At 48.5% G+C, this 22,147-nt stretch overlaps 1 protein-coding gene across 3 annotated transcripts; it reads right to left on the reverse strand.

Annotated features, from left to right (window-relative positions):
* Positions 1–1,145: 1,145 nt before the first annotated feature.
* Positions 1,146–20,164, reverse strand: TUFT1 (tuftelin 1). 3 transcript variants are annotated; one of them, XM_026720245.2, is made up of 12 exons: positions 19,936–20,164; positions 8,098–8,172; positions 7,527–7,631; positions 6,494–6,577; positions 5,381–5,443; positions 4,674–4,790; positions 4,201–4,329; positions 3,424–3,518; positions 2,880–2,985; positions 2,700–2,783; positions 2,092–2,192; positions 1,146–1,839 (listed from the first exon to the last, which is right to left on the reverse strand). In XM_026720245.2, the coding sequence occupies exons 1-12, from the start codon at positions 20,143–20,145 to the stop codon at positions 1,776–1,778; spliced, it is 1,233 nt and encodes a 410-aa protein (XP_026576030.1). In that variant the 5' UTR covers positions 20,146–20,164; the 3' UTR covers positions 1,146–1,775. The 3 variants fall into 3 exon arrangements, with proteins under 3 accessions (XP_026576030.1, XP_026576031.1, XP_026576032.1); XM_026720246.2 differs by lacking the exon at positions 19,936–20,164 and adding an exon at positions 15,177–15,288; XM_026720247.2 differs by lacking the exon at positions 19,936–20,164 and adding an exon at positions 8,645–8,869.
* Positions 20,165–22,147: the final 1,983 nt, after the last annotated feature.

Genomic DNA, 22,147 nt, shown 5'->3' on the forward strand with positions numbered 1-22,147 from the left:
GAGGGGGTCCCGCGCGGTCCTTGCGCCCGCCGGGTTAGATAGACTAGAGGTTTTCTCTCTAGTCCTGCAGGTTTATGGTAGAATTGAGGAAGCTTCTGGGAGGAGAAGCGAAACGTCTTCAAAAGAAAAGGAGGGAAAAAAAAAAAGCAGAAAGTCCAGTGGGGTTCTTGAAGGGGGGGGACCCCGAAAAGCACCTTTGGGACTATCTTAAGTAGATTGTCTTTAGCAGCATTGAGAAATCCCATCCCGTTGGGGAGCTCAGGTTTGAGGGGGGGTGGGGCTGAAAGACCTTGAGGATGGACTACTTGCAAAGCCCTGCTTGCAGGGCGGCCCTTGGAAGTTGCCCCCTGGGTGGAAAGTGGGATCCCCGCCCCAAAGTCCACAAAAGTTTGTTCTTGAAGCCTCCAGATTTTCCTGCTAAAAAGCCCAGGTTGTTCTCAACCTTGGCAGCTTTTAAGATGAGCGGACTTCGATTCCCCGAATCCCCCAAGCCGGTAAGAAATAAAACCACCCCTTTCTGGCAAAGTAACATGGATAGGATTGTTCCAAGACACCCATTAGGAGCCACGTGCCATGCCAGTTCAGTAAATAATTATTAGAGTTGTAAGGGATCTTGAAAGTCTTCTAGTCCATCCACCACCACCGCTTGCATCATCTGAGCTTGTTTGCAAATGCTCCCAACCTGACTGTTTCTGATTGGACCAGAGCCCAAAACTCCCTTTGATCCAGATCAAAAAATGAGGGGGAAAAAAGAATTTGTAAGCATGTCGAAAACAGGGCTCCAAGAACTGCGATCAAACCTGGTTACAGAATGAACCCATTTTTAAAAGTTCTGGAATACGTGGAATCTTCTCACTCGTCCAGGGAGGCCGGATTTATCCCACCCGAGGAGAAGACATACAAAACAACGAACCAAGTTAATGCTAAACCAGCTTAGGCTGCTGAGCAAGCCCGTTTCCTGGATCATTGAGATCGCTGACCTTTAAAGGTAGTAGATGGCAATTGAGGGTGTTAATAAATAAACTTTTACTCCTTATCTAGGTGCCAACCAAGCAGGATTTTTTGGGAGAACGAAGCTTGGGAGTCTTTTTTTGGGACACAAAACCAGGATCGTGAGACAAGTAAAAGAAAAAAAAAGGCACTTCTTTAAACACCATTCTTGCATTTATTTCATAGATAAATATGTACAGACACACAAAAGGGTTCTAAATTAAATTACAAGGAACCCGGTCTCTCTGAGCAAACAGGGATCTCCGGCTTGGTTTGGTTGTTAATTTTGGAGAACGAGGGTTGAAATGGGTTTTAAAATAACGGGAGGGACTCAAGGGTTTTTCCACGGTGAAGAGGAGACAGTGGGAAGCGCCTCGCTCGGAAGGCAAAGCAGAAGAAAAGTTATTTATTTTGAATTAAGCTTTATTCACCGGAAGAGCCTCCTCCCTCTCTCAACCCCAAATTAAGTTTGCAGGAGAACCAAAGCTCTGAAACTGGTTGGGAAGCTTAAAAAACACCGTCCTTTTTCCAAAGTGAACCCGCTATCCCGCTCGCTCCATCTTCCTTCTGCAGTCATGCGTTTCCTCCTCCTCTGCCTCAATGCGATTAAAACCCACGGCTTTTAAGGTCTTCCTGCTCGTGCCAATGCCCTCCCCCTTGGCACGGGAGGGTGGGGTGGGGGTGAGGAACTTGGGGTAGACGAAGCGACGAAGAAGAGGCAGCAGCCGACGTCCAGCGGGTCTGCAGTGGGCACAAACTTCCCCAGGCGGAGTCACAAATCCCATTCATGTCTCTAAGACTCGGATCAGGGGCAAAGGTTTCGGTCCCAGGGGCTTGGTGAACCTTTTGCTGGAGGGGAAAAAAAGAAATGAAAAGAGAAATGAAGGGAGGATTGGAAAGGGGAAGGAGGAAGGGAGAAAAAGGAGAGAAGGGGAGAGGAAGGAGAATCGGAGAAGGGCAGGGAGGGAGGGGATTTGAAAGAGGGAGGAGAAGGAGAGGAAGGAGGAAACTAGACCCCCCCCTCCCCCGACTGGTCCAAACAAGGGCACCGTGTGCGTACAACGGCGACCTTCACGCTCGCACCCAGGCCCGATGGCACACCTGCTGACCGTCTCCGACTTGGAACGGGTGCGGCTGTGGAAGGTCCCCGGGTTGGCCTGCTTTTCGATCAGGTGTTCCATGCGGTCGTGCATTTCCAGGTTCTTCCGTGCAGGAAAAGAAGATTTAGGGATTTAGGGAGGAATCCCTCATGCCGGAAAGCGTGGGAGAAGTTCCTTCCTTATCGATTGCACTACCTTGCAGGGGGGGCGGGGGGTCCAATTTGCTGAAGGAAGGTTCCCACCCCAAAGTCTGGGCTCAGAACCGGCCCAGCCCCTGCATGCAGAGCCCATTTTCTGACTCAAAATTTTTTTCCTGGGATAATATAATGGAGGGTGTGCGCCTAGATCCCAGCAGTTCCCCAACATTCCACCAGGGGGCAGCAGCAGAGCACAGCTTTGCAACCCCCCCCCCCCCCCGCCTGGATTCGGCAGGCAGGGAGAGGAGGGGCCGCAGGATACTCCAAAGCCCATAGAAAAGATTCTAGTCCTCAACTGTTCCGGGCATACAGCACCATGGACAGCTGCCATGCAAGCTTACGGACACGACCTCCCCCCAATGTCCCAGTTGGCGCGACGTCCGAGTCGCCAAATAAAGAGCCGGCTCCTCACCTCGGCCTCCAGATACGCCACTCGCTCCTTGAGCTCATGAATGATGCTGTCCTTGGACTGGATCACCGTCTTGGAGTTCTGCAGCTGAAGAGAAAAGACACGAATTCGGAGTCCGTTCCCCCAAACCAGACCGCCCCCCCTCGTACGTCCCATCCCGGGATCCTCGGCCCCTGGACCCACCTGCTCGATCATCTGCCGGACTTTGCGCTGTTGACTCTTCAACATGTCGTCCAAGTGGTGGATTTTCTCCCGGAGACCAGCCACCTCCTTCTCTAGCTTGGCCGACCTGCGACAGGGAAAACGGGGAAACCGAAAGGCGTGGGTGGGTCGCAAAGCTCTTTGCCGAATCGGTTCCCCGGGCTCGGCTGTCAGGGGAAGCAGAGCGCTGAAGATATATATATGTTTTCTGAGGTTCTCGCGGGTATTTGTATGTGGATCTTTGATTATTTGGGTTTTCTCCCGCGTAAGATTGGAAGTATCTAGGCAACATTTCGATGAAGTCTCCTTCATCATCTTCAGGCTTGTGTCTTCAGCTCTGTGCTTCTCACTCTCAGAAGCACAGAGCTGAAGACACAAGCCTGAACATGATGAATGAGATTTCATCGAAACGTTGCCTAGATATTTCCAATCTTACGCGGGAGAAAACCCGAATAACCAAAGATCCATATATTTATTTATTTATTTCGAGGGCCCACCCCAGCCTGAAGCTCCGCGGCAGCCTCACCTTTCCTGCTCGGCTGCCTTGTCCTTCTCCGAGCTCCGCAGGTCTTCCAGCTGCATTTCTCCATCTCGAACTTTCTGCAGGAGGATCTGGTGTTCCTGCGGAGGAGGAAGAGGAAGGCGAGGTAGGATGGAAAGCGCGAGGCTGAGCCCGAAGGGTGGGGGAAGAGATGCTCTCTGCTGTCTCAAAACGCATGTCAGTTCCCCAAAAGAGATTTCGACGTTTCCCGCTTGCTTATCCTGCTCGGGGGGATCCCCACCCCACAAAACGAGCCTGTCTGTATCCCGAGTAATCCAAAGGGGTCTCGGGAGCAACGGATCTCGACGGGTCTCGCGGCCACCAGGAGGAGGAGGAGGAGGAGGAGAAGGGGAGGAGGGGAGAAGAGGAGGAGGAGAAGGAGAAGAAGGGAGAAGAGGAGGAGGTGGGGGAAGGAGAAGGGCAGGGGGTCCTGGGTGTTTTCTGAGCTTGCTTATTTGCTTGTCGACGTTTCATGACCTAACTAGGCACCATCATCAGTGCTAAAAAGGAGTGAGGTTTCTGAAGAGGAAGCGGAGGAAGGAAGAATGTATGAAAAAAAGCAAGAAGGAAAAAGAAAAAGAAGAAAGGAAGGAAGAGATAAAGGAGCAGAGGAGAAGAAAGGGAGATCGAAGTAGAGGAGGGGAGGAGGAGAAAGGAAGAAAGAAGGCAGATCAAAGAAAGGAAGAGGAAAAAGGAAGACGAAAAGAAAGGAAGAGGATAGAGGAGAAAGGAAAAAGGGAGAGGAGGAGGAGGAAGTTATACCTTCTCCATGCCGGTGAGGAGCCGTTGCAATTCCTCCAATTTAAGGTCCTTCATTTCCAGTTCCGTTTCGGCTTTCCGGAGGGCGATGCCCGAATGTTCTGCTTCCCTCCGATAATGCGAGATCGACGTCTGAGCACAGGAGGAAAATCCAGATTTAACACTCCCCTCGCCCAGGTAGAAACCCGGGATAATTGCGGGCCTGCCGAGATCCCCAAAAAAGCCTTTTCCCCCCTGCTATAAAACAGGACTAGATACCAGCATTTTTAACGTATGCCAACGAGTGTACATTCAAAGCGACAATAAAGCTATTCTACTCCATTCATAATTCTATTCTATTCTATACCTAATTCTATTTCTACTATTTCTAATTCTGTTATTTCTAATTCTATTCTATTCCACATTCTATATTCTATTCTTATTCCTACTCTATTGCAAAAAAAAAAAAATTCCATTTGCAAGCCAGGCTCACCTACCTCATAGGCCGCCCGATCGGACTGATGCCTCTTCTCGGCCTCCTGAAGTTTTGAAAAGAGTCTTTTGGTTGTCTCGCGCATGACGGAGATGTCCTCGGTGGGATAGGCGGGTTCGTCCTGAGCGCAGAGAAGGGCGATTTAATCCCGGGGGAGCGGGTGGAAAACCTGATCGACTCACCACGCAAGAACTCAGAAAGAGGTATAATAATAATATGCCCATTTCATCACTTCCTGTTATTACAGGAAGTGACGAAACAGGCCTATTCCTCCTGAAAAGCCTCTGGGAGGCCGAAAAAGGCCTGAAATCAGCAGAAAAATCACGTGTGAGGCACATGCATGCGCAGTTTGCATGCAGCTCATGTGCCAGCACAAATGGCTCTGCGTGCCATAGGTTCGCCATCACGATCCTAGGTAGAGGCAGATATTTCTTTCTTTGGGCACAATGAGAATGTTTCTGCAGAACAAAACTCCGTACTGACAACAGGAAGGGCATCTGGCCAGTAAAACGCTTTGCTAGCTCCATTGTTGCCCAGACTCCACCCCGTAAGGGATTACGGCGTTGTTAAAAGACGATGATGACTCCATGTTGGAAACCTCACTGAGCGTCGCTGGCTGGTGGACCAATAACCTTTAAGGACTGTGCACGAATATTAGAATAAAAACAGGGAAAGCCCAAAAATTAAAAAAATAATGACCCAGGCACTGACCTGGCTTATAGATACGGTGCGGTACGTCACTGTCCGAAGAGGCTGGAAGCCGTTTGACTTATTCTGCGTTATCAGAAACAAAGGAAAATAAACATGTCGTTAAGCATGGCACCGCCACCAATCCTCCCTCTCGGAAAACGGGGTGATGGGAGTTTGGCAAGGAGACGTGGCGAAGGGTTGTCGACTCCCCCCCCTCCAATTCTGAAGTCAGGGGCCACCCCTTCCCGGGACCGCCGAGGGCCCCATGGGGCGTGGTGCGTGTGCAACTGTGCCAAGAAACACAACTCAGAGACAGAGTCAACAAGGCTGTGCCAGCCAACCCAACATCTGGGCACGGCTGGGACGAAGGAAAGGAGGAGTGAATCAGCCGGCTAAACGAGCTGGGTTTTGGTGCCAGGGAGGCTCATAGCATCACCTGCCAAGCTGGGGGGGTGAGAGAGCTCCTTTCTGGGCGAAGCTGGAGGGTTTGGCAGCTCGACCCAGGCTGTCAAAGTAGGCATGGATTCGGGGGGTGGGCAGGAATAAAAGTCCGCCTTTTTGTGCAAACAAACAAACCCCAAGCGATTTTCGACGAGGTTTGATGGCGAAGCACCCAAAACCGCAAGCAAATTTTTTGCAAGGAAAATTTGAAGAGGGGAAGGGGGGGGGGTCCAGCTATTCTCCAAAGCCCCTGAAGGCAGGAGAAGCAGCAACGGATGGAAACTAACCAAGGAGAGAAGCAACCTGGAATTAAATAGGAATTTCCTAACCGGGAGGACAATTAAGCAGTGGAACCGCTTGTCACTAAAAGTTGTGGGGTCTCCATCACGGGAGGCTTTCAGGAAGAGCCATGCTTGAGGAAGGGGCTGGACTAGAAGACCTCCCGGGTCCCTCTCAACTCTCTCTCTATCCTGTTTTTGTTCTGGTTTTTTGTTCTGACTGGAGCGCAAGTCTCACGGGGTGACATAAAATTTATTTTTATTTTATTTTTAAACGAACGGGGCCCAAGAAAAGTTTGAGAACTTGGCCCAAGCAGTTCAGATTCCCACCCGCCCCACCCCAAAATGCCAGCTCCTCAGGCAGCCTCTCCCCCGTTTTGATGGCTGGGGCCCCACGCCGAAAGGCGCCAATTACCTCTGAGTGACAGCTGTCGTTTGTCAACGGAGAGGGCCCGTTTTCGTGCTTCGCCCTGTCTTCGGCCCGGGCTTTCAGGTACACCTGAATCACAGCAAGAGAGAAACCACAACACCCATTGGAGAAAGAGAGAGACAGAGACAGAGAGAGAGAGGAAACGGGGTGTGTGTGAAAAGCCAGACTATGGCTAGAGCAATTTTTCCTGGGCTGTGCCACAACGGTGCACAAAAACCGGGATTAGGAAACGGGAAGGCAGGGAGCTTGGAAAAACACACACTTTCTCTCTCTCTCTCTCTCACACACACACACACACCGAGCAGCCTAAAAAAGCAGGTTGCACCGGTTCTGCGAACAAAATGGCACCCTGGGCGGCTCAACACACGCAAAACCTTCCTTGCAGGAAAAAAATAATAATCTCTTTTTTGCCGGATGCTGGTCTATGAAGGCGAAACTCCTTGAAGCCAAGGAAGGAGGAAAAAAAACAAAAAGGACCTTTGGTTTCTTGCTATTTATTTTTATATAAAAAAAAAATTAAATGCAGGTAGTCCTCAACTTACAACGGTTCGCTTAGTAACTGTTCTGAAGTTAAAACAACCGGGTTGCTAACTTAACGGTGGCGTTGATTTGCTTAACGGCTGTGGTGAGAAAGGCCGTGAAAGGGATGGGAAAACTCAATGTCTCGCTTAGCAACGGAAATTTGGGCTCCATTGTGGCCGTTACATCAAGGACGACAGGGATATATTAAATTGGGGTTCTTGGTGCTGAGCTGGCTTGTTTTCTCGCAAACGTTTCATGACCTTAACTAGGTAACATCACCAGTACTAGCCCTGACGATGTTACCTAGTTGGGTCACGAGACGTCTGCAAGAAAACCAGCCAGCTTAGAAAAGTACCTTTCATTTCAACCCTGAGCTACAAATATTCTGTTTTTATTGATATGTTAAATTTATTTTCCTCGCTATCAAACAAGGCCGAAGGGAGGGAGGGAGGGGTTAAGTCTGGCACGTTCTCCTCGCCCAGGGGAAGCCTCTCACCTTAATGATCTCCTCTTCCCCCTCATTACACTTGACGCATTCAGATGCCAGGGTGTGGCTACTCGTGGGTCGGCTGGCCACCATGGCGAAGGCTCTGCCCACCGGCTACGGCGAGAAGACACAGAGAAAGAGTTGAGGCAGGGAGGGGGAGATAAAGAGTTCAAAGCCAGCAAAGACCCCCAAAATACACCCTTTCCGCACCCTCCAGAGGCTGGAGTGAAGAAGGAAGTCAAAACCAGTCTGATTTTGTTTAGACCCAACGGCGTCCAACTTCGGCCATTTTAAGACTTTCCTCGGCCATTTTAAGACTTGTGGACTTCAACTCCCAGAATTCCCCGGTCTCAATCGAGGTTAGGCAAGCTAGATCTCTTTAAGACTTGTGGACTTCAACTCCCAGAATTCCCCGGTCTGAAGAACTCTGGGAGTTGAAGTCCACAAGTCTTAAAAGAGATCCAGCCTGGCTAACCTTTCCCAGCGGCTGAAATTCTGCCAAAAAAAAACCCAAAACAGAACGAAGGTTGCAGAAATGGGGTTGGCCTACCTCGCAGGGCTGATCGGCGCATACACTCACCTTTTGCTTTATTTGGTCAGGTCGGTCCCCGGGGAGGTCATTCTGTAGGGTCAACCTTAAGACTTTGACGCTGTCCTGAAGTCACCATAAGGAGAGAAATCGGGAAAGAGAGGCAATTAGGCACAGTTTGGCTCATGCAGATGTATTCATTCATATTTATTTTAATTTACGGGCTGTCCCACTCTGAGGGTGTCTCTAAGTAGAAGGGGAAAATGTTTCCCTAGTTTAGGTCTGAGGAGAGGAAGAGAATGCAAAAAAATACAATTTTCGGTGGCACAGGGTTTGTTGTTTGCAACATGCCAGCAGTGGGAGAGACGGAGGAGAACCAACACGAGATAAAAACGATATTCAAATCAGGCTGTGATTGAAATTAGGCGCGGGAACCTCATTTTCCTCTGCAAATGAGCTGCCTAATATGTTCCCATCCAACGCTGATGGATCCAGCCGCTTCCTTACGACGCCTGCCACCCCTTCATGACGGCTAAGGCAGGTACTTCTCAACTTACAAGTTCATTTAGCGACTATTCAAAGTTACAACAGCACTGACCATCGTCCTGCCAGGCCACATCAACTGTCAACCGCAGCAACGACTGCCCCGTGGAGACGTCTGTCAAACGTTTTGATCTCCGGATGAGGAAGGAAGAAAATAATAATCTCCGCGCCTGTTTAAAAACTACGCTCCAGCAGGCAGAAACTACCGGCAACTTTGCCTTATCCTGAGCCCTAATGGCACGACACCTTCCCCGAATGGCGTCACCGCCTCCGTATCTCCAGAAGCCACCAGGCAAACAAATAAAAGTTAACACGCGGGACACCGCAACCTTGCCAAATATGGCAGCGGAAAAGGCAGCCGGCCAAGATCTGGTAGGTACAGGTGCGTCATTCCTATCGGCTGCCTGCCACGCTGGAGGTGTGGCTGCCGATTGCAGGCCACAGCAAGGAGAAGGTGGAGGAAGAGGAGGGTGAGGGGGGGGCAGCTGGGGAAGCCCCCACGATAAAGGAGACTAAGAGTCACCCCCCTCTTGGAAACGTACCAGAATTCCCTGGTAAATCTCTCGCAGACTTTTCCTAGTTTTACAACGCTCACTTTGCAGGGTGGACTTTCGCCCACAAGAGGATCCATGCTCCTTAGCCGGAAGCAACCATAACACGGTCTGAAAGCGTGAAGAATTTCAGATATTTGTAAGACCCTGTTTCTCAAACGTGGGCCCCTTTAAGAGGCGTGGACTTTTGACTCCCAGAATTCCTGGCTGGGGAATTCTGGGAGTTGAAGTCCAGTTAAAGGGCCCACCATTTGAAAAACACTGACTGAAGAGATGCCATTTCTGCCAGTTAATAACATTATTTAGGGCAAATCCTTCAAACAGAGGTGTAAAAAAAATTTAAGACGGAAAAGCAGGTTCTTTTGTTTAAAAAAAAATCTGAAACATAAAAGGAAAATGGGTCTGTGGTCAGGAGGAAATGACCCCCCATGAAAATTAGGCAGCCTACAGGCTCAATTCGCCGGAGGTTGACTGAAGAGTAAGCCCTATTGATGTTAACTAGCCCGATGTTAACTAGAGAGATCAAAATCCGAGAACTTGGTTTGTGGCGCAACCACTAATGTCTGGTTTTTTTCCACCGAAGGCCGAGAATAGCAGTGATTCTTTGGCTAAACTTTTACGGAATTCCCCACCCACAATGAGCCCATTTCCTGAGCTAAAGGGAGCCCCCTTTTTTTCTCCTCGCCTGACCTTCTGCCGAGAAAGCCCGTCGGCTCCATTTTAGTTAAAGAGCTCTGGCCAGATGCCGGAGAAGGAAAACCAGCAGCATCCAAAAACACATTAAGTCAACACAATGAGGGCTTTTATCTCCTGGTGTTCCGGGAAGAATTCATAAACACGCCTCTAGAGAAGATCCAACCCCACCAAAACCCTCCCTGCATTATTTTTGACACACTGCCATTGTGCCTACAGGGAGGGGAAATGACAATAAAGGTTATATCTTAACTGAACCCCACAAACATAGAATAATAAGAGGTGGATAGGACCTTGGAGGTCTTCTAGTCCAACCCCCTGCTTAAGCATATCATTCCGGACAAAATGGTTGTCCAGTCTGTTTTCGAAAGCCTCTGGGGATGAAGCACTCACAACTTCTGAAGGCAAGCTATTCCCCTGGTTGATTGAGCATTCATAAATGCAATGGGTAAATAAATAAATTGGGAAGTCCAGCCGGCAGGAAGGAAGTTATAAAGTCAAATTAATCATGGCTAGGGGGTACGAGAATGCTTCCTTTGCTCCAAACTAGGAGCAGAAAAATTCGTGGTTGCAACTCCAGGTGCAATCCTACAGGTGGAAGAGACCTTATAGTACCACTCCGATCCAATGGTTGTCTGGTCTACCTTTGAAAACCTTGAGTGATGGAATACCAACAAGATTGCAAGGACCATAAAAGCAAGAAACTCAACAGCCTTGAGTCAAACAATAAGTTACCGAGATGTTTCCTCAAGAATATTTACCCATCAACAGGCCAGGACCATAAAAGCAAGAAACTCAACAGCCTTGAGTCAAACAATAAGTTACCGAGATGTTTCCTCAAAAATATTTACCCATCAACAGGCCAGATCAGAGTCCAAGGTCTTCAGAGACTGAAAGAAATATGGGTAGTTTTCCCTTCCAGGAAGACTTATCGAGATAATTCTGGAGTTGCATTTTTATGGGAAAGATCCATTAAAAGCATGAGTCATCAAGAGGGAAGGAAAGTCAAGACTCGGACCTCTCCGGATGGCTCAGAGAATTGGTCCACCATCCCAAAATTAATTGGCGAGAAGAAGCTACATCAGATGTTGTTGGGCCAGCAGAAATGTGGAGATTTTGTCCAATAAAAATAAGCACATGGTGCCCACAAGCTATCAGCTCGCAATTTGTCCCATAGGGCTTTCTTTTTATGTATATAGTTTATTTATACATTTTCAATTAACATATATAAGGGCTTTGTGAATAGTGTTTTGTCTGAGTCAGTTGCTTACATAAGGAAAGTTTTCCCATCTCCTAATTTTTACTTCTGAGATCCAACCATTTAAAAAAACAAACCCTGTATTTGAAAATATTCTGAATCTTCCTTCTCTTTTATCTTTAAAGTCAGTCTATCCTCGTGATGGCGAACCTATGGCACGTGAGCCCCAGGCAAATTTACCTCACTGCACATGCGTGCGCCTCCCAGCTGATTTTGGGGCCTTTTTCGGCCTGCCAGAGGCTTGAGGGAAGCCTCTGCAGGCCGAAAACTAGGCCCGTTTCGTCACTTCATGTATTTCCGAAAATACCTGAAGTGGTGAAATGGGCCCATTTTTCGGCCTGCAAAGCCTGCAGAGGCTTCCCTCAAGCCTTTGACAGTCCATAAATCAGCCGGGAGGCGCAGTGCAAGTAAGGGGGCATGGGGGGGGGGGAATTGCGCATGCATGCACAGGGCAGGGGGCATGGAGGCCCCGTACGCATTGCCTTCTGGCACAGGAGCCTAAATAGGTTAGCCACCACTGGTCTATCCTTGAACAAACAGTCATAAGTCGAGGACCAGGTGAATTTGGGATTTAACGAGGGCAGACAGAGAAGCCCACAATTTAGGGAGGAGGAGACAGGCTGTATTTTTGCAAACCATTCACAACCAGGGAACTGGTTTATTTTGCGAGATAACAACTATAATTTTAAAATCCCCAGGTTGAACGTCTCATATTAAAAAGAAAAAAAAATCTAGCTAATGTTGTTGAAAGCCTTAACTCATCACCTCATTCTTTTTTTTTAAGTTGTTCTTTCTCATCTTCTAATTATAGCTAATAATTCTGTCCTGTAATGAGCTGGATTATTCAAAAAAAAATTTTTTAAGTTCCTTTCAAAAAACGAAGTCTATAAAAACAGCTCAACTGGCCTGGACCGGGTTACCCATACATTCTTTATTTTCAAGGGGGCAATGCTGGAATCTGGGTGGCCAGGCAAACACTCTGTGCATGTTCAGAGATCTTTTTTTTTTTTTAACTTTGAGAGTCAAGAGAGGAGGAGGAGGAGGAGGAGGAGGAGGAGGAGGAGGAGGAGGAGGAGGAGGAGGAGGAGGAGGAGGAGGAGGAAGGAATGTCTGCAATTCAAACCTAGAAAGAGGGGGAACAACAGAAGGTAAATTTTCTTGCCAAGTCATGGATAAAGTTGGAGGCACCGAGCCTGTAAATATTCCAAGAATCTGGGTGGGAAAATGCAGACAGCTAGAGAAGAGAAAAGGGGGGAAGGAAAGAGAAAAGCAACACCCAGTACATTTTCAGGAGATGACACTATCCAGATATGCTTATCAGCCAGGTTTTAAGGAGGGGTGGAATTCTGCAATCTATCTTATCCGTGGGAGAAAATTTAATCAAACACAGCTAGTCCGATAAGAAAGTTGAGGAGCAGGAGGAGTTGGAGAAGAAAAGGAGAAGGTTAAGGAGGAGGAGGAAGAGAAGAAAAGGAGGAGGAAGAGGAGGAGGAAGAGGAGAAAAAGGAGAAGAAAGTGGAGGAGGAGGAGGAGGAGAAGAAGAAAAAGAAAAAAAGAGGATTTTCTTTATCTTGGGAAGAGACATTGAGAGCGTCTCTGTCCTACGTCCAGGCAGTCCTCAACTTATGACAGTTCGCCTAGTGATGGTTCAGAGCCACCACGGTGCTGAAAAAAAGGACGGCCATTTTTCACGCACCCATCGCAGCTTTTCCCCATGGTCGAAATCCTCACCCTGACTCGGGAGTTGCGACGGTCGCGATGCTTCCCCCAGGGGGGGTCGCGGGATCCCGTTTTGCGACCTTGGGGAAGCCAAATTTCTTTAATTTCTCTAACTGAAGGGCAGCGGTTCGCTTAACAACGGTGGCTGGAAAGCTGGCTAGCGGATAATCCTAACTCCAAATTGTGTCATTGTTTTCCCGCTGAGCCAGGTGGGGTTTTTTTGTGAGTTTCACCTGGTGAGGTAGCGGCTTCAGAATTAATCATCCTTGTTATTTTTGTCTCAGAGCTGTTTTGCTTTTGTCCTTGAATCCAAAGGCTGCAACTTGACACCTCGGCTGCTTAAGCCAGGCACTCCAGCCTCAATTTCCATTTAAGGGCAGGCTTTTTAAAACTGCAGATACCTGGTTCACTTGCAATCCTCCTTTAAGGCTTTTCCCAACATTTGTTGCCAAACTCAGAAACTCACCTTGTTGGGAACATTGATTTAGTAGGCTCCTTAAAAAAGTACTTCCTTATTTCATTTAAAAGAGAAATTAAAGTGTGATGGTTGATGTGACTCAATAAACCATCGCTGTGTTTACCCATGGGGAGGAAATCCATCTTTAATACAAAATGTGTTTTAAGAATGCCATTTTGTTTTTCTTTTTAAATCCCCTTTGAAATAATCCAGACACAATTAAATTACTGGATAAACCACAGACACATTAAAAAAAAAAGATAATTATCAGACCTCAATGCTTTTGTATTGCACCAAAAGAGCTATCTTTAATTTATAGAGTTCAACTATGTCTAACACTTTGCCTGGTGTACACGATCAGGGTTTCATTTATTTAGGAATTATTTTATTTTACAAGGATATTGGGGTGGGGGGAAGAAGAGTCTTAGATATGATAAACAACTAATATAAAAATAAATAAAATTCCTTTGCTTTCCAGGAGGCCTACCGAATCGAAAGGTAATTCAATACAATTCAACCACAGGACTCCTGAATTTTCCAAACCGGACCAGGGACCAAAGTTGCACACACCCTGCTTGGAAACACACACACACACAAACACACAAATTCTCAGATGTTACGTAAAAAGACAGCTGCAACACGCCTACCCATGCCTGCCTCCACAGAGATCTGGATGTCTGAACCAACAAGGCCATCCAACGTACTTTATTCCGAATTCTTTTCCCATTTTAAGACTTCCAAAAGGGGAATTCATCAAGGTCACGTTTCCACCCCTCCCCGAAAAAGGCTTAAATTTAAGATTAATTTGGATCCAGAATCGAGGCTGAGAAGGGAAAAGAGAAGCGGCATTTCATGGCGTTAAGTGAATCACCCTTTGAAATAATTGTGTGTGTGTGTACGTTTTTTGTGGGTCTGTTCACATCCATCGCACAAGTTCCAAAGGCGGGAATTTGGGGATCCAGGAATAATACCCTAAACCTTAATGCATTTTCTGGGGAGGGGGGGGAGAGTTGGGGTCAATTCCAAGGAGAAAAATACAACTTTTGCACAGGGAAGTTGAAATCCATCCATCCATCAATCAGAGATATTGATGAATTATCACCTATTGATCAGGTTGGGTGTCATCAATGTTGAGCCAAAAGCATGTTTTTAAAAGGCTGAAAAAATAGGGGGGGGTATCTTTGAACACCGACCCCCCACACACACCCCAATTGCAAAAAAAAGGGGGGGGCGAGATGGAGGGCGCTTCTCCATAGGCAGGATTCCAGCTCCCATAAGCCACAGCCACCAGACAAGCTTGGGGGACTTGTGCAGAGGAGGGTCTTCATGCAAAGTATCTTCTTCTCCCCTGGGAGGAGGAGAAGGAACTCTGCACATGGTCAGGGGCAGTCTTGGGCCCTTCGTTTGGCCTCTGGGATTCCTGGCCAGGAAAAGGCACCGGATTCCCCCCCGGCCTGGATCCACCCAGGAAATGGGTCCCTTTTGGCGGCTCTCCACGCTGCACTGCAGGCACAATAAATTCAGGAAAGGTGGCAGCCGGCGCGGAGTCAAATAAAATAAAATACGATTTTATTTTATTTTGGGGGGGAGGGGAGACGCTCCCGAGCGGTCATTAAAGATTGCAATAGGTATCTCTCTCTATTGCAATCTCCGCTATACCTATATTTATATATTGCAAAAGGTCCTTTGCTTTGCGTGTTTCTACCTCGTTATCTGATGCACGTCGCTGCCCAGAACTTTTTTTCCCATGCCGAAGACGGCAATTTCTGCGCTTTTCCAACCCAAAGCAAAGGTTTCTCCCGGCAGAAAAGGTAGCAATGTAAAAAAATGGCAACGGTTAAAATCAACCTGCTTTCTCCCCCGGCCCCCGAGCCTCCCCGCCCCCCCGGCTCCGCATCTGCTCGCTTACCGGCTGCTCGTCCGCCGGCTGGAGCTGCACCAACGTGCAAAGGGCGCGCGAAGCGGTCATCTCCGCCGCGAAGCTCCGGCGCAAATGAGGCGGGGGACCCACCACGCCCGCCGCTTATATATCGGCCACGCCCCCTTCTGACGCCACCAGCGTTCCGAGCCACTCCAAAGCCACGCCTCTTTTGGGGGGGAGCACGCTGGCGGCGGCTGGCCACGCCCCTGCTGGAAGGTGGTTGGCCGGACTCCTGGAGAGGAGGGTGGGGGAAGGAAAGAGCCTCTTCAAGCTCCGCCCGCTAGACTCTCTGCTCCCGCGCATGCGCCTTGTCCTCTAGGGTTCTGTATTTGAATTTTGTAAAAGTAACTTTATGAACTAAGGAATTGGGGAGTGGGGCAGAGAGGAAAATAGGCGAGAGGATGGGGGGTGGGGTGGAAAAAAAAGAAAAAAGAGAGGCTGATATGCGGTTCCCCCCAACTCAGCTGCTGGACTACAGTGCCCATGGTCCACAGCCAGCTGGGGCTGTGCCTTATGGGAGCTGGAGGGAGGCTTGCCCTACCATGCGCCATCCACCTGCTCCAGCCTCTACCAAAGGGGCCTTAACTTGCACTAGAAGCAAGTTTGCATTGGATTTGTCTGCATTTATTAGTTTTGATAATAAATATGATAAATAAATAAATACATTATCCACTTGATTGCTTCAAAATAAGGCAAGGCAAGGCAGGGAACCCATACATTTAAGCTACGAAAACACTCAGATGTGGGAGACCGGGAGATAAGAGGATAGAGGGGGAAAAAAATAAAACAAAACATAAAAACAGCAGTGCCAAAAATGGAAAACCGTAATTAAAAGCCCTTTAAAAAAACCTCCTTCCTGCCTGCCTGCCTGCCATCGTGTCAAAACTGTGTCAAAAAAAGCACCACAACCAACAAAGGAAACCCCTAAGGAGGATTCCCCCCAGGGGGGTATTGAGGGCGGATAGGTGTGGTGTTCAGCTGCCCAGAACTGCAGGTGTTTTCAAATTTTATTGCTTTTTCCATGAAATGGCAGCCTCAGCGCCATTTCCTGTCCTGTCTAGAAAACAACAATAACCATAAAGCACCAGCAGCTTTCGCAGGAATAATAATAATTCCTTAAAAACCTTCGCCGCCCAATTCTCGGCGACTGTTATTAACGGCGGGTCCTACGGCTGTAAAGAAAAGTCCATTCAGCTGAATTGGGCGGCAGAATAAACGGAAATTAAATTTTATTTAAAAAGCTCCCTTGAAGCCAGTGTGTTTTCCAATCTTGGCTGTTTTTGAAAGAGGTGGACTGCAACTCCCAGAATTCCCTGCTGTCTGGGGAACTCTGGGAGTTGCAGTCCATGAAGGGGGTAGGCTGGGGGATTCTGGGAGTCGAAGTCCACCTGTTTTAAAGCTGGCAAGAGGGAGAAACTCTGGTTTAAGCCATGCAGGGAGATTAAAAAAAAAACCATTTCCATATGGAAGAATTATATACATATAAAAACGGAAAAAGTATCTGAGCATGGACAAAGTGCATTTGGCCATGCCAGGGGAGCAATTCTCTCTCTAACCTCCCTCTGGAGCAGTCTTAGCAGCTTTCAAGTGGGTGGACTTCAACTCCCAGAATTCCTCGCCGACTTGGTGAGCTCTGGGAATTGCAGTCCATGAAGGCAGGCTGGGGGATTCTGGGAGTTGTAGTCCACCATCTTAAAAACAACCAAAGTTGCAAAACTTGACGTTCAGAAGGACGACGCCAAAAATGTTCTTGGTTCTCACTTGAGCTGGACAACAAGATTCGCGTAAAAATCACCTCCAATGCAGACCAAGTTGAAAAGGCCAACGAAGGCGCTAGTCCTCAGGGTGGCAAGGAAAAGGGGGGACGTCCCTTGTATTTTCCTTGGCTTGTTTTTCCAGCACCTGTTAAATCCGTCCTCTGGGCGTGTGAACATTTGCCAGCCAAATTACAGGGATTCCTCTGCCAAAAATCTCCCCGTTGTTGAAAACAGATCCTGGTTTCTGCTCTGTCTCCTGGTGGGGGGGGGGAAACTCCCCCCACACCCCCCAGCCCAACTCCACCCTCTGGTCTGTTGCCAGCCTTAAAATCAAGTTTTCCAAACATTCGGTCCCACAAACAACACCAAAACACACCCCTTAATGGTTTGGCTGAGTTCTCTACTACGGCGTGTAAACCTAGGATTGTGGCTCAGTCAGCGGGAAGACACATCCACGCAGCCACCGAGCCATCATCAAACCCAGTTTGGGGTGACATGCGAAGCCAATCGTGGCTGTCTAAACCCAGCTTCTCTTAAACAGGGTTCAATCAAAGCCAGGGAAGGAGTCCTCGACTTACGGACCGGAATTTCCTTCACTTAAGCAAAGCAGTTGTTCACCAAGTCATTTGAGACGGATTTCACCACCTTTATTTTTTATTTGCCACCGTTGTTGAGTGAATCATGCAGACGTTAAGTGAATCCAGCTTCCCCGCCGATGTTGCTTGTCAGAAACAGGTTAAGAGGGTTGGAAAAAGGGGATTATGTGATCCCTGGGATGCTTCCACCGTCATAAATGCAGAGCGACTGTTTGGCAGCATTTCGCCCTTACGATTGTGTTTCACCCTTACGACGGTGGTCAAAATTCGGACGCTTGGCAAGGGACTCATATTTGCCATGGTTGCAGAGTCCCGGAGAAGCGTGGTTCACTTAACAACCCTGTTACGAATTTAACAGCTGCGGCGATTCGTTTAACAACAGTGGCGAGAGAGGGGACAAGAGGGAGCCAAATTCGCCTCACAACCATCTCATGAAGCAACTGGACTGAGGCCTCCATTGCCGTCGTAAGTCGAGGGCTATGTGGGAAGCCACTGAACGACACCAACGTGCAAATCTAGTGCCTGGCTCCCCAAATGGCTGCCGTTGGTTGGTTCTCCTCCTCCTGGCTTTTCATTCTTCCCACCGCCGGGCAGGCCGGAGGGCACCAACGCGTTGACCTATTTGGGATCGGGTGAGCTCCGTTGATCAAAGTGTTGCACTTTGCAACCGGGGGAGAAACAAAGCTGCCCAACAGGTCCGACCGGATTCTGTCGTTCGGCGTGCACAAAGCGCGGTAGTTTTCGTTGTTGCTGGCAAACAAGCTCGGCGCATGTCGAACGGAACGACGGCCGTCTGAACAGTTGTTGGGTGTTTTTTAAAAAAAGAGATCTATATATCGGACGCCATTGAGAGGCCGTCCCTTCCCGTTGCCCCAGAGGCTTTGCCTGTCAAACACGTCTGGATTTTCTTTCCAAAAGGATCGAAATTGGCTTTCTCCAAAGATTTTGTGTCCTCCGTTGAGGCATCTGAACTGTTGGTTGTAATAAACTGGGCTATAATTTTTTAAAATATTTCTTTCTATCCATCCATCTAATCTATCTATCCTCTCTCTCTCTCTCTGTCTCTGTCTCTCTCTCTATATATATATACCCCCTCTATTATCTATCTACCTCTCTACCTATCTATCTACCAACTATCACCCATCTATCTATCCCATCTATCCATCCATCCATCTAATCTGTCCTGTCCCTCTCTCTCTCTATATATATATATATATATATATCCTCCCCCCTCTCTCTCTATATATATATACACACACACACACCCTCTATTATCTATCTATCTACCTATCTATCTATCTATCTATCTATCTATCTATCTATCTATCTATCATCTATCTATCTATCTATCCCTCTATCCATCCATCCATCCATCTCTCTATCCCATTGATTTGTCTGTCTGTCTATCTATCCCATCTATCTACACATCCTCCTTATTAATGGAGCCTTGTGAGCAAAGCAGACGCACAATGAAGGGGGTGCCTGACAATATTTTTCCTTACAATTGTTGGGGTTTTAGCCAAATAAGCATAAACATAAGAATAACAGTCGAAAGGGACCTTGGAGGCCTTCTAGTCCAACCCCCTAGTCAAGCAGGAATCCCTGTATTATTTCACACAAATGGTTGTCTAAACTCTTCCGGTGTTTCCCGCCCGCCTTTTTCTTGGAGGTTTGAAAAATGGTGGGGCAGCGCTGCCAAGATGCAAATTTATTTCACCGAGGAGGAATGGAATAAATGTCAGGCAAATTAGCCCGCTACGAACGCTTTAAATCAGCTACTCTCACACCGTAGCGGATGTGAATAACAACCAGTGTTTGTTCTCTCTCTCTCTAGGAAAACAAGGGTTGTGACCATCGTAGCACAATAACAACCGAAAGGCCGTTGTGCAGTTTGTTTTCCTTTCGGGGCTGTTGTTCAACAAGAGCCGGGAAAAGTTTGGAAAACTCGCCGTGTTATTTACGGCAAAGTCTTTTCATCCACTAGGCTGTCCAACCTGCCTGGGGTGTCGTTTCTCCAACCAGACGGGTGGCGGGGGGGGATATGCGACAATAGTTTGGCAGCAAAAGTGAAGCGAGCGGGAATGTTTTTCTCACTGAGCTTCAAATCAACATGCCGGGAGAAACGTTTTGGGAAAACAGCCAGAAAGGGTTTAGAAAACAAAAGACGCAGCGCGAGAAACTCTGGATTTTGGGGATAGACTGCACCGCCGGAGGAGGCTCTGCTTAGGATCAAACACCCCTCTGGGAAAAGAAGGGAAGAGCAAGCCCATTCGGACACCAGTGAAAAGCACAATAACACAAGAGATGTCCGTGCCTCCCTTCCAAACACACACACACACTCGCTCTCTCTCTCTCTCTCTCTCTCTCTCCGTGGACGCTGTGTTCAAGACTCACCTGGATACACCACCATTTGTTCTTCTCCTCTCTGGCAGGACCGGCGAGGGGGGGTCCAGGTGGGTGCCCCAGGGCCGACGCCGGCAGGGAGAATCTCCTGCACCGGGCCCAGAGCTCCTTGGCTTCTCCGGGCTTTGGGCCTTCCGTGCAACACCAGCTTCTCACCTGCCCTCCGAAGCTGCCCAGCCGGTCCTGCCGCCACCTGTCCATCCCTGCGCATCAAGGTGTGTCACTGGGACGCCTCCTCCTCCTCCTCCTCTTCTTGAAGATGCCGTAATTGCTACGTTCCTGAGAAGTGAGCTCATCCTGTCCACAGCAACGCGGCTGCCCTCCTCCTCCTCCTCCTCCTCCTCCAGGACCTGTACGCCCAGCAGGAACCAGTGGCTTGGAACAGCTGACTGGGCTCACCCAAACTGGGCACAGGTGCCTTCCCCCCCGCGACCCAAGGAGTGAAGGAAGGAGCACAGAGACGGAGATGATAGATCAACAGAGTCGGAAGGGACTTTGTATTTCATCTAGTCCAACCCCGCCCTGCCCAAGCAAGACCCTACCTACACCATTTTTGACAGGTGGCAGTCCGGCCTCTTCTTTGAAGGCTTCCCACAATACGCAACTCAATGCTTGTTTGCAAGAAAGGACGGCCAACTTTGTCTCGTTGCAAGCCAACCCAACTCAACGTGGGGCCGGCCATCAACTCAGCAGAGCGGGCGGGGAGAGAAGGAAGCCAGGGGGCTGCGGAGAGAGAGGGAGGGAGGAAGGGACCAAGAAGGAGGGAAAGAGAATTAAAGGGGTGATTCTGAACCCCGTCCCCCCTCCAGCGGCTTCTCCGGCTGAGTCACTGGGACGGATAACCGGGTTCAAGCAGGGAGGACTCGATTTTGCTGAGCAATTAAAAGAGAGTTTGGCCTTTTATCGCCACCTGGGCGAGGCCGGTGGAGAAGGGAAAGTGCCCGGGAGCATCTTGGCCGACTGACCCGTCTGGGGGAAAAGCAGGAGATTAAAAGCTTAAAATAAAAATTGGGGCCGGGCCAAGATGCCTTCCTCCCCCCCACCCGACACACACACACACAAATTTTTTTTTTCTTTTTAAAGGTAAGGTGGCTCTTCTCCAACCGCCAGAAAGGAAAGGACACACACACACACACACACACACACAATCTGTGCATCTGATTATCACAAAGAATTGGTAGAAAAATGGATACATTTCTGGACCAGAGGACTAAAAAGGAGAGATGATTGACAGTAGTTTCCATTGGCAGAGTGGAATTTATCTATAACAGGTTTGATTATTTCTTCTTCTTCTTCTTCTTCTTCTTCTTCTTCTTCTTCTTCTTCTTCTTCTTCTTCTTCTTCTTCTTCTTCTTCTTCCTCCTCCTCCTCCTCCTCCTTCTTCCTTCCTTCTTCCACCTCCTCCATCTCCTTCCCATTACTCTTCTAATTCTTCCTCCTCCTCCTCCTCCTTTCTTCTCTTCTTCCTTTTCTTCCTCATCTCCCCTTTTCCTTCACCTCTTCTCTCTTCCTCCTCCTCCGTGTCCTTCTTTCCTCTTCTCTTCCACCTCCTCCCTTCATCCTTCCTCCATCTCTTCTTTCTCTTCCTCCTCCTCATTGTTTTTCCTTCCTCTCTTCTCTTCTTCTCCTTTTCCTCCTGCTCCTCATTCTGTTCCTCCCTCCTTCTTTCTCCTTCTCCTTCTTCCAAAATACGATTGTCCAGCCGGACGTCACAGACCGTTGTGTCACAAACAAGAGACAAACACAAAAGACCGCGCTTGAGTTTTCACAGCAAGGCCTGGCACTCAAACTGCCCTACTTCCCTACCTTGACATCGGAGGGGGGGGGGATTTGTGTGTCTTAACACACACACACGCACACTTGTGTAAGCAGGTAAAAGGAGGACAATGACCCTTTCAATGTCTTATCCTGCGAGCGGCGATTTACCTGGGCTGCCTTGGGTTTTAGGCCTGGCGGGGGGTGGGTGGGATATTCTAGATGGAGAAACTGGCAAGGTCACGTCCCCAACAGGTTGAGGTTGGGTAAGAGAGCTGTTCAATGTGTGTCACAAAATTTACATTGTTCTTCGGTTCTAGAACAAAAGAACAAACTGATCTCATCAACTGATCTCTAATTGGGCAACGTGAGCAGAACGGCCTTTTGTTTGCGCTCTTAACCTGCAAGGATACACTGCTCCTATACACAGAGGCTCCATTTCAGGTGA

This window comes from Pseudonaja textilis, chromosome 16 (assembly GCF_049901715.1).
Source record: "Pseudonaja textilis isolate UNSWEBS1 chromosome 16, rPseTex1.2, whole genome shotgun sequence".
NCBI lineage: Eukaryota > Metazoa > Chordata > Lepidosauria > Squamata > Elapidae > Pseudonaja > Pseudonaja textilis.